The sequence below is a fragment of the Periplaneta americana genome, chromosome 13, assembly GCF_040183065.1.
Source record: "Periplaneta americana isolate PAMFEO1 chromosome 13, P.americana_PAMFEO1_priV1, whole genome shotgun sequence".
NCBI classification, from domain to species: Eukaryota; Metazoa; Arthropoda; class Insecta; order Blattodea; family Blattidae; genus Periplaneta; species Periplaneta americana.
Genome location: NC_091129.1, coordinates 129,997,053 through 130,013,635, shown reverse-complemented (window position 1 = coordinate 130,013,635; position 16,583 = coordinate 129,997,053). Strand labels below are relative to the sequence as shown.

The window sequence follows — 16,583 nt, the reverse complement described above, 5'->3', positions numbered from 1 at the left end:
CAAAGGTCTTTTTTCCCTCCGGCCTCCGAACTAACACTCCATATGTATTTCTGGATTCCCCATACGTGCTACATGTCCTGCCCATCTCAAACGTCTGGATTTAATATTCCTAATTATGTCAGGTGAAGAATACAATGCGTGCAGTTCTGCGTTGTGAAACATTCTCCATTCTCCTGTAACTTCATCCCTCTTAGTCCCAAATATTTTTCTAAGAATCTTATTCTCAAACACCCTTAACCTCTGTTCCTCTCTCAAAGTGGGAATCCAAGTTTTACAATCATACAGAACAACCGGTAATATAACTGTTTTATAAATTCTAACTTTCAAGATTTTTGAGAGCAGACTGGATGACAAAATCTTCTCAACCGAATAATAATAGGCATTTCTCATATTTATTCTGCGTTTAATTTCTTTCCGAGTGTCATTTACATTTGTTACTGTTGGTCCAAGATATTTGAACTTTTCCGCCTTTTCAAATGATAAATTTATTTCTAATTTTTATATTTCCATTTTGCGCTATGTACTGGTTACGAGACATAATCATACACTTTTTCTTTCGGGATTTACGTTCAAACCTTTCTCTTTACTTGCTTCAAGTAAAATTCCCGTGTTTTCCGTGTTTCAACCAGAAAAATAAGATAAACAAAGAAATAAAGTGCACATAATGGCAAATGAAAAAACATGTATAAGCTTACCTACCTATCTTTCACATTTGTTTTTTAGAAAGATAGTAAACGATATAAAAGAACTGAATTTGCGTGTTTTTTTTGCATATTTCTTGTTTTATTTCGCATATTTCAGACTTTGTGCATTTCTGACTCTACCTATTATAGTTCTATACTTTGCGTTTATGGGCTTAAAAATTAATTGTATTCGGACAGATTTGAACCCGCGGTGCGTGGTTCCAGTATATGGTAAAGTTGCCTAATTCCGTGATACCCCTAATCCCGTGGTAATTTTCTTAAATTGAATGTCAGTCAAAGCTTTGCCTTTCGACCATAGCGACAGACATCTTTCTCGAAAGAGTGCATCTTTCGCTTACTTTTGAGATATCGGTGAACTTCCTAGCAAGATATCCAATCCCGTAACATTCAGTGAAAAAAACGTATCACGGAATTATGCAACTTTACCCTAATAAGATAGTGGGAGAACAATATTAAGTGAGGAAGTGACGTATCTACAGTATTACCAGGTATCTCCATTGGACCTTAATGAAGAATCTAGCCGCCAGCGAGGTGTCAGGCTTGTGTTCCTGGTGCAGATTGTGTTACGAACGCGGAATATTGAGATATACACAATCAAGGTGGTTGCTGTAACATGTCATTAAGATTGCTACGTGACTGACTTTCTCCCTTTAGTGGGTAAGGCGGAAGAGCAATGCAGATCAGAGATGAGCCCACAGGAGCTGCAGTGCGCCTCGTCCTCAGATGGCTGTCAGTCGTGACCTCGCCCTCATCTTCTCGGTGAGTACTCGCATAAAGCTATGCATACCTATAATATTTAATGTAGGCTACTAAACTTCGTCTTGCTAATGGTAAATTCGCAATGACATTTCTTGTAATGCAAGGGACAGTGGTGTAAAGGTAGCCAAAAGTTTCTGTTAGCCAAATTTAAGGAGATTTTACGAAGAAATGGGGTCGATTAGCAACATCCCACTTAAATCTGTTATAAATTTTCATGTGGCTTCTCAAGCTAAACTATAAGTGAAATTTGGAGATCTGAAACTATTCACTCAATACTTTTAAGATATTTACCACATATCCTTATTTTTAAAAAATAACAAAACTTGAAATCCCTAGGCCAGCGTTTCTCAAACTTTTCTGAAGTGGGGATCACTTTTTTAAGCCAAGAACAGTTCCGCGGACCACCTTACTCTTGTTCCCTTCGAAAGCAAATTTATCATTTATGTAGCATATTTTAATACCAGTATACTAACATTTTAATGTAGAAATAATTAATTAAAATTAATTAAATTAAATTAGTTTTATATTAGTATTAACTAATTAAGTCCATGTATTGCGGGTCCCTATCACCACGGCATGGCGCGTCCTCAGGTTGCGGATAGAGGAGACGGCCTCCAGATATGGAGGGTAGCTGCGAATATATTGAATAAGCAGTCGTGGACAGCCGATAAGGGGTGGTCCTCCAGCTTGGGGGTTGGGCGAAGGGCTAACAACCCATCACCGTAAAAACAGCTTGTTACGAAACCTAACAGTAAGCCTCAGAATGGGACTGATTCTCCGGCACGACCACAGCAATATATTACCGGTTGTTCTGTATGGTTGTGAAACTTGGACTCTCACTTTGAGAGAGGAACAGAGATTAAGGGTGTTTGAGAATAAGGTTCTTAGGAAAATATTTGGGGCTAAGTGGGATGAAGTTACAGGAGAATGGAGAAAATTATACAACGCAGAGCTGCACGCATTGTATACTTCACCTGACATAATTAGGACCATAAAATCCAGACGTTTGAGATGGGGAGGACATGTAGCACGTATGGGCGAATCAAGAAATGCATATAGAGTGTTAGATGGGAGGCCGGAGGGAAAAAGACCTTTGGGGAGGCCGAGACGTAGATGGGAAGATAATATTAAAATGGATTTGAGGGAGCTAAGATATGATGGTAGAGACTGGATTAATCTTGCACAGGACAGGGACCAATGGCGGGCTTATGTGAGGGCGGCAATGAACCTCCGGGTTCCTTAAAAGCCAGTAAGCAAGTAAGTAAGTAAGTAAGTAAATACATAAGTATTAACTAATTAAGTTAATGTTAATAGAAGAACATTTTTATATCGTCATCAGCAAAAATAAAATTAATGCAGAAACATGCCCGATTTTCAACAAGTAAAGATGCAATTTTGCATTTTTGTGTACGACTTATAGTACGTGACCATTTCAATGTGCAGACTGGGTATCGCCAAATTATTAAGAAAGTCATAATTACATGAAACGTTCGGTACTTTGGTCCTGTTATGAATTCGGGTAGTCCCTAGCTGGGTTACAGGCACGACGCCAGATATGCACGGAAAAGATAGCGAGAAACTGCACGTTCATAGTGCTTTAAGTCCCTCTTTTGTTGCTGAGGGTAGAGTGGGAAGTCAATAGACGGGTAGAGTATATAAATTTCATAAAATGTCAGTACTGGGAGAAAAAGTGAAAGGCGATTGCCATGTGTCATTTCCAAACTCTGAGGTTTTCAGCTATACTGTGATATGCAATTCGTTTGAATGTTATTTTTTCTTCTGTCTTTTTTGAAGGACCACAAGGACAGACCTCGAGGACCACAGGTGGTCCGCGGACCATAGTTTGAGAAAAGCTGCCCTAGGCTAAATAGCTTTATAGAACACATTATTATTATTTTTTGTGATGGAAGAATTTCTTAAATATCTCTAATTGTGTCAGAGATACGCTTTTAAACTTTTAATCATGTCACTTCACTGCCCTTTTATTCTTTGTCTCTCGTTTTCCGAAACTTTAAATGTTGAGTATTTCCTTGATTACTGAAGATGTTTGTTTCATATATTTTAACGAAACTCTGTAGGTGTTTGTTTTTTTTAACATCTTAACAATATGAAGGGTTCAGAACCATAGTGGGCCAAGCGCCATATATTAAAAACGGAGAAAACAAGGGTTAAAATTATGTGAATACCATAATTCAATGAAACATAAAGCAAGTAATATAAAGTATGCACATTAAAACTAAATGATACGTCAATCTTTATTAAACTATGGTATTCACTTAACTTTAACCCTTGCTTTCTCCGTTTTTAATAAATGGCTCTTGGCCCACTATGGCTCTGAACCTTTCATATGTACTATGAACTTTGCTGTAGCATTTATTTTTTTAATAATATGTTGCATGGAAATGTTAAAATAACAATGAATTGTGCAAAAACTTAAAGAAAAAGTCCTTTTAATAAATAATTAAAATGTTTTATTTCGTTCTACTGTATTTAAATAATTATTACAACCAGTTTAAAGTGAGGAGAATTTAAAAATTCAGATAGGCCTAGTTGTGAAAAATATAACGGAAATATATTATGACTGTACAATTTTCGCCTAAATCTTTGGAAATTATTTATTGTTAATTAGAAATAATTCTTTCGAAATATTAAAAATGCAGAACAAAATAATAATTTTTCTTAATCGATTACAATGAAAATGAATATGTTTATCCCAACGTAAGTGTTGATCGATTATTGTTCCGAGATACTTAAAGAGGAGATTTATTTAGATTAGGACAGTTGCAATATTAGAACAATTGTTTCTACCTAAAGAAATAAAAAATATCTAAAGACAAAGGACTCTATTTCGACCATTCGTCGAAAAGGCCTTGTTTTGAAAAAAAAAAAACACTTTAATATCATTCAACATAGCTGAACCAGACTGCAATATTAATTTCCATTTCGTACAGAACTCTGCTAAACTGACTTCTAGCCGGCTGGCTTTACAAGGACTGGACCCAGGATGGTCGATACACTTAGGCACGGTTTGGCCCATTGTGCACCCTATACATATATCCGATGATTGTCCAAGTCGAGGTCGGCCTGGGCGCCATTCATGAATCCGACGCTGACAGGTTGGCCATCCTGTCTCAGCCCCTGATAAAGCCAGGTCCCATTTTCGCGGACGAGTAGCCTGATAACAATAAAAGGTCGACGGTATTTATCTCAGAGCACGACTTTTGAACCACAATCGACGTTTATGAGCCACGTCCTTTTTTGACCACACCAATTGTGGGCTTCTTTTGAGCCACGATATTTTCAAGCAAGTGTTCGAAATTTTGCATAGAACTGCACAAAAACAATGTTTTCCTTTCCACTTTTAGAGACTTACGACTCTATGGAACAAAGTATTTTTAATTGAGTTATTTTACGATGCTTCATCAACAGCTATGGTTATCTAGCGTCTGATTGAGATGAAATGATACACACACTACACACATACATAGTGTTCTGCCTAATGGTAGGTTATCATTGCAAATTCATCATTCTCCAATATTTCCTCTTTTCTACTTTCCATCTCCGCATACATTCCATGTAGTACATCTTAATATCTTATAAAATAATATTATAATCCAATATCTTATTCTGCCCCGAACTCTTCTACCGTTCACCATTCCTTCGTAATATCAGCGAAATGAGTCTAGGGTCCAACGCCGAAAGTTACCCAGCATTTACTCTTAATGAGTTTAAGGAAAACCATGGAAAAACCTCTACCAGATAATTTCTCCCAACCAGGATTTGAACCCGGACCCGCTCGTTTCATAGTCAGTGATACAAAGTAGTCTGGGGTTAAAATACTTAAGCTTTGTAACATAGGTATGTTCAAAAACATTACTTGCTGGTTTGTCAGTGTGTAAAATCTGAATTAAACTAGAATACATACACGACTATTCATCAATAAGAGTTAAATGTTAATTTAAACTAACAGAAGTACATGATAGCTTGTCAATAACAGTTCGTATCAGAGCTAAACATTATTATTTATTATATTACTTACAATGTTGTTAACCAGGAAGAAGTCTTCATTTCTAGTTGTCCTGAGTTGCAGTGTTTGTATAGCTTCGTATGTCTCCGCGATAGAAGTGGACAAAGCTAGGAGAGAACACCTTTCACAATAGATATTTTGCCGAAGGAGCTACATAATATCTGAATGATGTAAACGGGCACTTCACTAAGAGCAAGTCTGATTATTTTGGATGATGGCTCGGACACATTTTGATCACACTTCTTTCTCCACGCAACACGTACGGTATTCTTTGTCGTCGAGCACGACTTTCATTTTGATTATGACAACGTTCATTTTTTATACTTTCGATCTCATTGGCACCAATTGTGATTATTTTGGCTCACAGTTCTCCATCTGCATAAACATACACTTTTCGGAAAAACCTAGCTTTCCTTAGCGTGTCCTCTCCCCGGTTTGTTCCCCTTTCGATTAACTCCTTAGTATGTACAGTAGATCTCGTATTGCTATACGCACACGAAGCAGAAAGATGTTTACCCGTTACGTACTCACTCTAGATCGCAATATTACTGACTGAAAATCATGTGTATTAGAATAGGAACTAGCTTACGTTGCGTATGAATACCGTAAGAAGGTTGCGGTGTTCAGCCGTATGAATATCGTGCATATTATCACATGAATACTATTACCCTACGTTATACATGAATAGCATAGCTACGTTATTTGCGATGTACGGACACATTTACAATTATTGTCTCAAACATGAACATCCTTTAAAATGGTCCAAAAGAAGTGGCTAAAAACACGGTAAAAGGGCTCAAAAGGTCTGCGATCTGAGCGAAATCTGTTTCTTTGCGAATGCTCTGTATTTTTAAAATGTGTTAACCAAAAATAATTTGACTTCGAACAGAAAAAACTACATGATATGCAGCCGAAATGACAGTTTCAATATCTGTACTGAGCTTTACGAGAAGCGAGATATTAAGTAATCTGATAAATGAAGGCGAAAGTAAACGTTTCAACCAGTGGTCGTCAGCACTCGCTGAAATGCGCAAAGGGTACGCGGTGCCGTCCCGTGTGCACCGTTCGCGTCGTGCAGCAGGGAGAGATAGAGAGCATATCCGCTAGCAACTACGGAGTACATCATGATGCACTGCGTTTTCTGCGGGTTAGAGACGCTAGCCCCAGCGTGCTCCGTGCTGACGACCCCTGTACAAAAAAAGGGTTAGACTACGTACAAAATATTAGTGTAATAGACTTCTAAAAATTATTAATTACCGGTAGGCTACATGTAATACGAGATCGAGAAAGTGCAACGACCGAAGAAGAGACGAGACATGCCGCTCGAACAACCATGGAGAAAAGTCTAGAAACTAAGTGGAATCTAACTGCTATGACACCAGACATATTTTAACCTTCGCATTACCGAACAAATTTATTTACAACGTTTACTGCATGGGTTATGGACCCCATCGGTAATGCGAGGGTTAACCTGATATTGTGCCTTCAGATTACCAGCTGTTTCTAACCATGGCCCACTTCCAAAACTTGGAATCCATTGAACTGTTCGCAGTAAAAACCAGAAACTGGTCGGCCTACCATTGAGGGATAACAAACCTCTCTGGAAGTGGCTCAAGATCACAAAAGTATTGTTGTTTACTCAACTGTCCGAAGACAGGCCTGAACCTCACAAGTGACACCAAGAAGGCATCACTTATGAGGCTACTAGGCCAGGAGATAATGAGATATGGTGGCCAGTTCCTATCCCCTCCATTGCATACATCGCTGACTAGCTACATATTACACTAGCCAGACTTCATATGTATACCACGATTGTACCATTTTCGTTAACATTTGTTAGCAGTGGCGGCTCCTGCATATTTCTTAACAGGAGGAAAGAAGTTAACAGCTCAAAATGACACCTTCTTGAGAGAAACATGCTACAAATTAGCCTACATGCATACATGTAAGACCAGGTAGTGTTAGGGTTGGCCTTCCCTTTTGTATAGCAATAATCTGTTTTTGTAAACTGAGTTTCCTAAATTGTCCAAAATATAATATGTTTTCACTTCCATTCATTGTTGAATAATTGCACAAATTAACAATTACAAAGAAATTCACAACCTCGCAGCATTTTTCACGCACACTACAGCATCAGACGTGTTGGAAGAGACCAGCTACTAGCACGTAACCGGAACCTTTTGGGAATGAGAAATAATCTGTTAGGAAAGCGAGAACACTGCACCCACCCACGTGGTCTGTGTTGCCACATGTACATTTTACAAGTTCAGTATCACATGCTTTTGAAGAATGTCAGTTGTTGTAAAGTCATACTACCATTATTGTTCAAAGCTGCCGGTGGCCGATTAACTTTTTTTATGTTTTTATTTTATTTTAGTTGGTTATTTAACGACGCTGTATCAACTACTAGGTTATTTAGCGTCGATGAGATTGGTGATAGCGAGATGATATTTGGCGAGATGAGGCCGAGGATTCGCCATAGATTACCTTGCATTCACATTACGGTTGGGGAAAACCTCGGAAAAAACCCAACCAGGTAATCAGCCCAAGCGGGGATCGAACCCGCGCCCGAACGCAACTTCAGACCGGCAGGCAAGCGCCTTAACCGACTGAGCCACGCCGGTGGCTTTTTTATGTTAAAAATAATGTAGTTTGCAGTACTTTCAATTTCAAATATATTTGTAAAATAACTGACAACTTGGCTGTCTAGTAGACAATGAATGGAAGTGAATTTCAGGGGCCAAAAAGATCTGCGATACTAACGTAGAACTACTTCCTCTTTGTTTTATATAAATCCAACTTCAACTTTCAGATATCCTCGAAAGTTTCAAACCATGAATAGTAGCTTATATAAAGTGCAATGAATAATATATTTTGATTTATAATATTAAGAAAGTTTATATGGAGTCTTTCATAGCTTTGCGTTAAAACTGTTTTTATTGTGTCTCTTCCTAGATGTGTTATAGTCTGGTTGAATGCACCATCGTTAGATGGCAGTGGTAGCGAGCTTGCTGCAAGAGGAGTCGGTTTCTATTTCCCGCCCATGCCCTGATTCAGAGGAGGATCTCCTCCCTATCCCTTCATTTACTTGGTTTAAAACTCTGCTTCTTTCTCTGGCCGCTAGTGCGCTGTTGTCTATGTGTGTTAACTACAGTAAAGGAGGAATGGATTGACTTTCCTCCACACAAACAATCTCGCATCTTTCTCACAGTTTTCTAGCAGCACATGAGTACGCGTCGTTTAAAACTCGATCAACCGAGGTTTTCTTACAGCTGTGAACTTAAAAATTATCGAATCTTCCTCGAATTTCAAGGTATAAGTTATATTTCATTTGGAATTTACTTTCAAAAGAAGAAAAATGTGAGGAGGACGTTCCTCCCTTCCCTCCCCCGAGGAACCACCACTGTTTGTTAGTATGAAATCTCCTGATTGGCTCTTTTTAAAAATTCCTACATCAAATTGTTCTTCTAATAGTTGTAACTGTCCTTTTCTAAATGAATCTCCTCAAGTTAAATATCTCGGAATAATAATCGACCAACATTTACGTTGGGATAAACATGTTCTTTTTCTGTGCAATAGATTAAGAAAAATTATACACTATTTTGTCATCCTACGAAATTACTTGACTGTCCATACTTTACAACTGATTTATCTCGCATTAGTACAAGCTATGCATATTACAATACGGCATTATAGAATGGGGTAGTGCTTATAGTACCTCCCTCATGCCAATAATTCTGCTACAGAAAAGAATAATAAAAATATGCCTTAATAAACCTCTTGATTATTCGTTAGAGGTGCTGTATTCAGAATTTAAAGTATTTGACTTCCATCAAATTAATAACAATGTGTTACTGAATTTCGTACACAAAAACCCAAACATAATTCATTTATATTCACATAAATATAAAACCAAAAGATCAGACAACAAATGCTTGACAGTTCCTAAATGTACTACAACTGTAGCATATAATCACAGTAGCAACTTCGGTCCAAGGCTTTATAACATGATAATAGAAAAATTCCAAAACATACAATTTGCTAATGCTCCTTATTTCAAAAATTCTATTAAAAATTGCTGTTAACAAAGAAAATTTAAAGTTCAATTATTGTGATATGCCTTTTTTCTCCTTCTTTTATTACTTTTTACTCTGTTATTCAATAAAATGTCTTAACATTAACTTATGTGAAATGCCCCCTAAGCACGAGTATGTAACTTACTCTTTCTGGGGGTGTTAAAGAGTTCTTATATTTAAAAAAATCAATATGTAACTTTGTTCTGGCAATAAAGTATTATTACTATTATTACTATTATTATTATTATTATTATTATTATAAAAACAATTGCTCTTTCTCTGACACATATCGTCAAATGAGCTGTACTGCCTGATAACAGGTAGATGTAGGCCTACATATCAGCCAGAACCTCAATCAGAGGATCATAGAAGTATAAAATACATAATTGCAAGTAGAGATATACTGGGTGTTCAGTTCAAAATGTGTCATGGCTCGCTGTATGTCGTCATGTGGCTATCCGATGAGCCTAGAGAATTCAATCTTCCTACACTTCCGCAAAGGCGTATTACCTAAATGCGAAAGAAGTTGCCTAGCAAGTACGGCGTTATTCTGAAGTTTACTTACCGATACGTACGGTAACGCCAGTAGTGGCAAGAATGTGAACTGTTTGGAAACACGTACTGAAGTGAGTTTTTTTTCTTACTGTCGGGATATGGGGGAGAGGGTTAAGACGATTACTTACGTATTTGTTGACATTAACTTCGACGGTCAACATGGACACGGAGCATTTGATTTGTGTTGTGGAATGTTACCTTACGCAACCGATGATAACAAATACCCTGCGTACGCCTTGCCGGCGCAAAACACAGTTCGAAAGAGGTTATGGTAGCACACAGACCGTAGAGACCGCCATCTGTTGCTACGATGTTCAAGTTATACCGTACACGTTCTCAAGTTCAGATTGAAGAACGCCTTAAATAATAGGCAACTTCTCTAACATATAAGCTGAAACTCGCTTCAAATCGGTGACCCAACAACAGTGACGTCATGACACACTTTGAAATGAACACCCAGTAGAAATATTTCAGAGATAACATCACGCTGGACGCGCCTCAGTTCGCATTCTTTCTCCTAGCTGACGTACAGTACGAGGACTTTTATTCTTCTATCGCTGTATTTATTTATTTTTTTATTTGTATACTTTGTCTTCTTTTTTCGATTTCTTGTTACCCATCCTCCTTCCTTGTTCTTAAGTTTCCTTTATTCCGTTTTCATTTTCTACTTATTGTTATTTTGTTCTCTTTCTTTGTTGCCTCGAATTTCGAAAACTTTTAGTGGTAAAGTTCTGTGTCTGTTTTATTCACAAATATCACAATTCCTCTCATTTACCACTTCTAATGGCGAAAACATCGAAAATGGATAAATTGTTATATAGTTTTCATTTCATAATATATATTTTAACGGTAGGAACTGCAACATAACATGTATAATACTTTTAACAATACTTTGTATTTCAGTTGCCAGAGAGATTTTGAATAACTACGAAATGGGGACATCCGTTTCCTTCGATGCGACTATGCGAACTAAGTTGCAGACACCGAACAAGAACTACACAATTTTAGCAATTTTCATCTTAGCAGCTACCATGGCCATAAATGGCCATCGCATACCAGTACGAGAAGACACCAACGCAACATTGAAGAAGAGAGCAGAACATTTACAAAGTACTAGAAAACAATACTACATTGTACTTCTTGTTATTCTTAATTTCTTATAAAACACTACTGTATTCACTTCTTACATATTGTTTTCCTAATTTCTTAATTTTACTTCCATATATTACACTTGTGGTTTGATTCTATCAAACATACGTCTTTTAGATAATACACCGCTGTCTGGAACTTTATGTCCCCAAAGTTTTCGAACTACACAGAGTGAACCGTAAGTAATGTAATTCATTTCAGGGCGTTATTCTTCGAGATATTTCAAACAAAAACGTTTAATACAATTTTGCTCGTTTTTGCTACCATTTCGAGATAAAAATTGTTTTATATGAAATATTTCATAGCATATTTAGGGAAAGCCATTGATTTAATTCCCAATACTCAGTCAATTTAAAAGAGCAGTGTATTATGATGATAAATGCTTGAAAGAATTTTTTAGTTTTATTCTTAAAATGAGCAGAAATATGATTCGAACAAATGTAACTTTTCGTTCTGAAAAATAATTTTAAAATGTTACATTTGTTCGGATCAAATTTTTGCACATTCAAAAAACAACTATGTTAACTATTAATTAATTTTTAGGTAACCACAGAAACGACTCTTTGGCTGATATTAAAATAAAGAATCAAAACAACCTATCAGTCGTTGCCAACAAGAACGAGGAAATATCTCATTCAGACGTATCAACAACTACTGAGATGGAGGATAACACTACAGAGCTGCCAACTGCTGTGACTGATACGGCAGAAGAATATACTATGAGCACCACACAGGACAATACTTTCACCAATCTGAAAGAAACATCAGGCCTTGCAGCGTCAACGGAAAAAAACGCGTTAGTAAATAATAAACGAAAAAGAGTCAAACAAAAGCATCCACACGACACACCTGCGTATACAAAGGAAGTTATCAATAGTCTGAATCGATCAGAGTCAAGGTTTGAAAGTGAGCTGAACTTATTTCCATTTTTCAAAGACAATAGCACTAGTAATGACAAAATACGGCTCAAGAATAGAAGCAGAGACAGAAAATTTCTTGGCATACCTAACATAAGTGCCACAGAATTATTTACAACAAACAATACACTTTCAATGGATCTGACTACTTCCGTAGTTTCATCTACAGATTATTCGGATACAACTGTTTATACTGTTACGGAGAGTTCAACGCTGGGTAGCGAAGAGACAATACCACCAGAATACATATCTCAGACTGCAGAGAAAAATATATCTACTCGAAGAGAAAATTTACCAATAATTCAAACGGTAACAAATCCAACTAATACAAGTATTGTTGTAGGAGGAAATAAGAACGCATCAGATAACTCAGCAGAAATTGGTTTCGTAAAGAATGAATTCGAAATAACTAAGAGCATAACATTCAGAAACGAAACCAGAAGAACACTCAAGACTCTTCGTAGAATTCCAACTGAAATATTGAAAAACAGAACAGAAAATGGCACTTCTTTGGAAAGTAAAGTGCAGGAAACCACAATAATCATACTGAATCCTGAAAGATCCACACAAAGGAGGAAGAAGAAACCCAAACGCAAAAATACAACCGAACAATCGCCGACAGATGCTATTAAATTGATGACGATGACGGTTCAGCAAGACATCATGACTACAACGAATATGTTCGAAGAAAGCGAGGCAACCACAATAGAAGAAGACAGTGAAATTACGACTTCGTCTTCTATAAACGAGACAACAGTTTTAGCAACAACCCAACCGCCTCGTATCAGCAAAAGTACGAATCGTGATTTTCAGAAAGAGAATTACTCCACTGTTACTTCAACCCTTCAGCAGGCATCATTAGATCGGATGACGTTACGTGAAAGACGCCACAAACATAAATTCCAAAGGCAAGGTGCTGGAAGTATACTTACGTTGAAGGTTTCACCAATTAGGGTATACAACACAACTTTAAGTGAGAAATCTAAGGTAGAAGTCAATACAGACTTAGAAAGTTTCTCAATAACCACCGAAATGGCAGTTTCCAATACTTCAACGAAATCTGGAGCAAAAGTTATCAGAAAAAGATCTGCTGATAGCGCATCAATAAGGCCTCCACCAAAATTCAGCAGCATAAGTGACCCCACGAGAAGCCACAGATTTGTCGCAGGGTCAACGAAGAAAAGAATCAGTCAAGGTTATCCTCGTACCTTGACACCTGGGTCCCAGAACGTTAGGACCAAATACCGAAACAAATATAACAGAAATGTAGGAATAAAAGAACAAATCAGAAGCAATGTATCGGAGCATGAAGCTGTCAGCAAATTACGCATCCTAGAGGATACAAAGGATTTTGTATGGCCAATAACAAACAGTAGCGTAATTCTTGATAGCGAAACAAGCTCCGAACGAATAACAGCACCTTTCACTGCAGTTTACAGCGAAACGGAATATCCCGCTGTGAATCAGAAACAGATAATTGAAAGAGACTCGACGATTCTACCGAAATTAATTTACAGTCTTTTCGTGGATACTACTGCTAGGCCATTTACAGAGGAGAAATTTACTATATCGGATAGTGCTAGAGAAGAGAAGACAGTTCCTGAAAAATTAATTTTCCCCCTGAATGAACATTTCGGAGAAATTTCTTACTCCACAAATAAAAAACCAATACTGGGTGATTTTACGAACGCTATAACTGCGTCTGTCGATCAAACATATTCCTCAAATTCATTTGAACGTAAGAGAGGCAGGACTCGCGCAGCAACACAAAGTTATACAGCTCGTTCAACGGAGTATCCCATTGTGCCTTCCAGCAATATTGCTTCATACTCAGTACATACCAATGAGGAACAATCCCACAGCGAGAATTTGCGTGGTAGTGTTACGACACATTCGTCACATACCACTGCGGAGCAGTCCTATAGAGAGTATCCAGATGGCATGGCTGAATCATACCCGTCACCAACTGCAGAACAGTCCTATAGAAGCTATCTAGGTGGCATGGCTGAATCATACCCGTCACCACCTGCAGAACAGTCCTATAGAAACTATCCAGGTGGCATGGCTGAATCATACTCGCCACCAACTGCAGAACAGTCATATAGGGAGAATCCAGATGGTATGGCTGCTTCATACTCGTCACCAACTTCGGAAAAACCATTTACAGATTATACAAGTGGCATTTATTACTCGTCACAAGCTGCGGTACAGTCCCACAGCGAGTCTCCTCGTGCAATGGTTACGAATATGATGAAGAAGACTACAATTCATCCTCGAGCCAAAACTACTACCAAGGGAAAATCTGACAACCGTTCAAATTCCTTCGTCGACGCTGTGACAAGAAGAGCCAACAACTTGCTCGCTGCGGTTCAGCAGGCTGTGGCAGTGGTGCTGGAAGTTCCCAAGCAACTCTGGCTTCTTCCAGCTCGTCTGGGTCTCTATCCCGAAACGGAGGTGGGTACTAGCGGACGCAAAGATCAAAATTATGAGACCATCATTTCAATAGATTTGCAATCCAAAAACGTTTATCAAGTTGTATATTAATTATACGATCATTTTCACAGAGCGAAATAATATGTTATAAAATCTCATATTATGATCTCAAAGAGAAGACAGGAGAGCACAAATTGTATTTGGCTCGCCAAATTTGAACCCAAATATCCGGTTTAAAAATTTGAATATCTAGGACTCTTCCAGATGTTCATCTGTGTGTCAAAAAGTTAAGCAAAGTAATCTTGATATATTAGAGATGCATTCAGAATCCGTGAGACAGAGACACGCAAAGAGTTTTTTTCCTCCCCTTTTATCCCTCTTTGTCTGCGTCTATTTGTATTTCTTATTTTAATGTTATAAACCTCTGATTGAGATTCTGGCTGATATGTGCACCTGTTATCAGAACTAAAACTTACTTGATGATCTGTCAGAGGAAGAACAATATTGTTTGTATATCTCTGAAGACTGATTAGTGTAATATGTAGCTAATCTGCTATATATATGTAATAGACGGAGAAAGAAACTGGCCATCCTATCCTATTATCTTCTGGTTTAGTTGTCTCATGAGTGATGACTTATTGGTGTCATTTATGAGGTTCAAACCTGTCTTCGAATAGTTGACTAAACAATAAACAATAATTATTAAACACTTAATTGCAAAATAAACTAACTGGCTATCCTCTCCTGCTTTAGTTGCCTCATGAGTAGGGTTGCCACCCCTCCCGTATTTCCCAAGATCTCCCGTATTTGCCCCAAATTTTTAACAGAATCCCGGCTCCCGTATTATTGTTCTCTTCGAGCATTTTCTCCCTTATTTTTGCATAATATAAACATTTTTATTCTAAACATTTGAATTTGTCGTGATTGATTATGATTTATATGATGAATTTCGTTGTTCAAGACAGGAATTAAAGTATTCAGCCTCTTTAGAAGGTAGTGCTTGCCAGAAATGGGGTTTAGTGCTCACCCGTTTAAATTCAAAGCATGCTAATGTTATAAATTTGGAAAAACTGGCTAGTTTTGTTCTAAGCATACCAAGTAGTAATGCTCATACAAACAGGGTGTTTTAGCTCATGAATAATAATAATTGGATAGATGTTCAAACAGGATCACGACATATTTAATCAAATCAGGGCTGTAAACTATAGTCTACTTTATTGAACTATTACGCGAGACAAAATCTGTCTCAAAATACTTTTAAGCCTAACTGCCGAATTGTAGAATAAAGTTGCTTTTCAATAGCTAAATCGAATATTTTTGTCAATTTTCTATGTGAAATGTTGTCGATTCTTTAGTTCCTCGTATTTTCTTCAAAAAATGTTGGCAACCCTACTCACGACTGATGACTTATTGGTGTAATTTATGAGGTTCAAACCTGCCTTCGAACAGTTGACGAAACAACAAACAACAATTAAACACCTAATTTGAAAATAAGCTAGTATTAAACATTCGTAATTTCCTCAAGAGTACCACACGCTTATGACTGATAAGTGATCACCTTCACGTATGTTGCAGTCTCCAATGAGTTACTCAACAACCCAGTCCACGTGGTGGTAGCCACCGGGACAGCTCGCAACCCCGTGCTGATCTTCACTCACAACGTACGAAGACATCGTGTTGGAATCTACAGCCAATGTAAACTATTCTAATGAAAATAAAAACTTCACATTTACACACATAGGCCTACACTGTGTTTATCTTTTAAAGGTACTGAGTTATTTGCATGTAATGAAGTTATGCGCCATTTTATGTGTTGCACAGACTGGTAGATAAATAATGTTATCCAACGTTAAAAGAATTATATATATATATATATATATATATATATATATATATATATATATATGTGTGTGTGTGTGTTGGATAGATGTTCAAACAGGAGCACGACATATCTAATCAAATC

General features: G+C 37.4%; 1 protein-coding gene across 1 annotated transcript; it reads left to right on the top strand.

Moving 5' to 3' along the window:
• Window positions 1-1,171: 1,171 nt before the first annotated feature.
• LOC138712439 (uncharacterized) lies at window positions 1,172-16,348 on the top strand. The gene is made up of 3 exons (XM_069844260.1): window positions 1,172-1,463; window positions 11,025-14,641; window positions 16,196-16,348. The coding sequence occupies exons 2-3, from the start codon at window positions 11,930-11,932 to the stop codon at window positions 16,235-16,237; spliced, it is 2,754 nt and encodes a 917-aa protein (XP_069700361.1). The 5' UTR covers window positions 1,172-1,463; window positions 11,025-11,929; the 3' UTR covers window positions 16,238-16,348.
• Window positions 16,349-16,583: the final 235 nt, after the last annotated feature.

Coding starts and splice junctions, on each gene's coding strand:
- LOC138712439 (XM_069844260.1), top strand. CDS start 11,930: ATGGAGGATAACACTACAGAGCTGCCAACTGCTGTGACTGATACGGCA. Junction 14,642..16,195: donor GTCTCTATCCCGAAACGGAG/GTGGGTACTAGC, acceptor CGTATGTTGCAG/TCTCCAATGAGTTACTCAAC.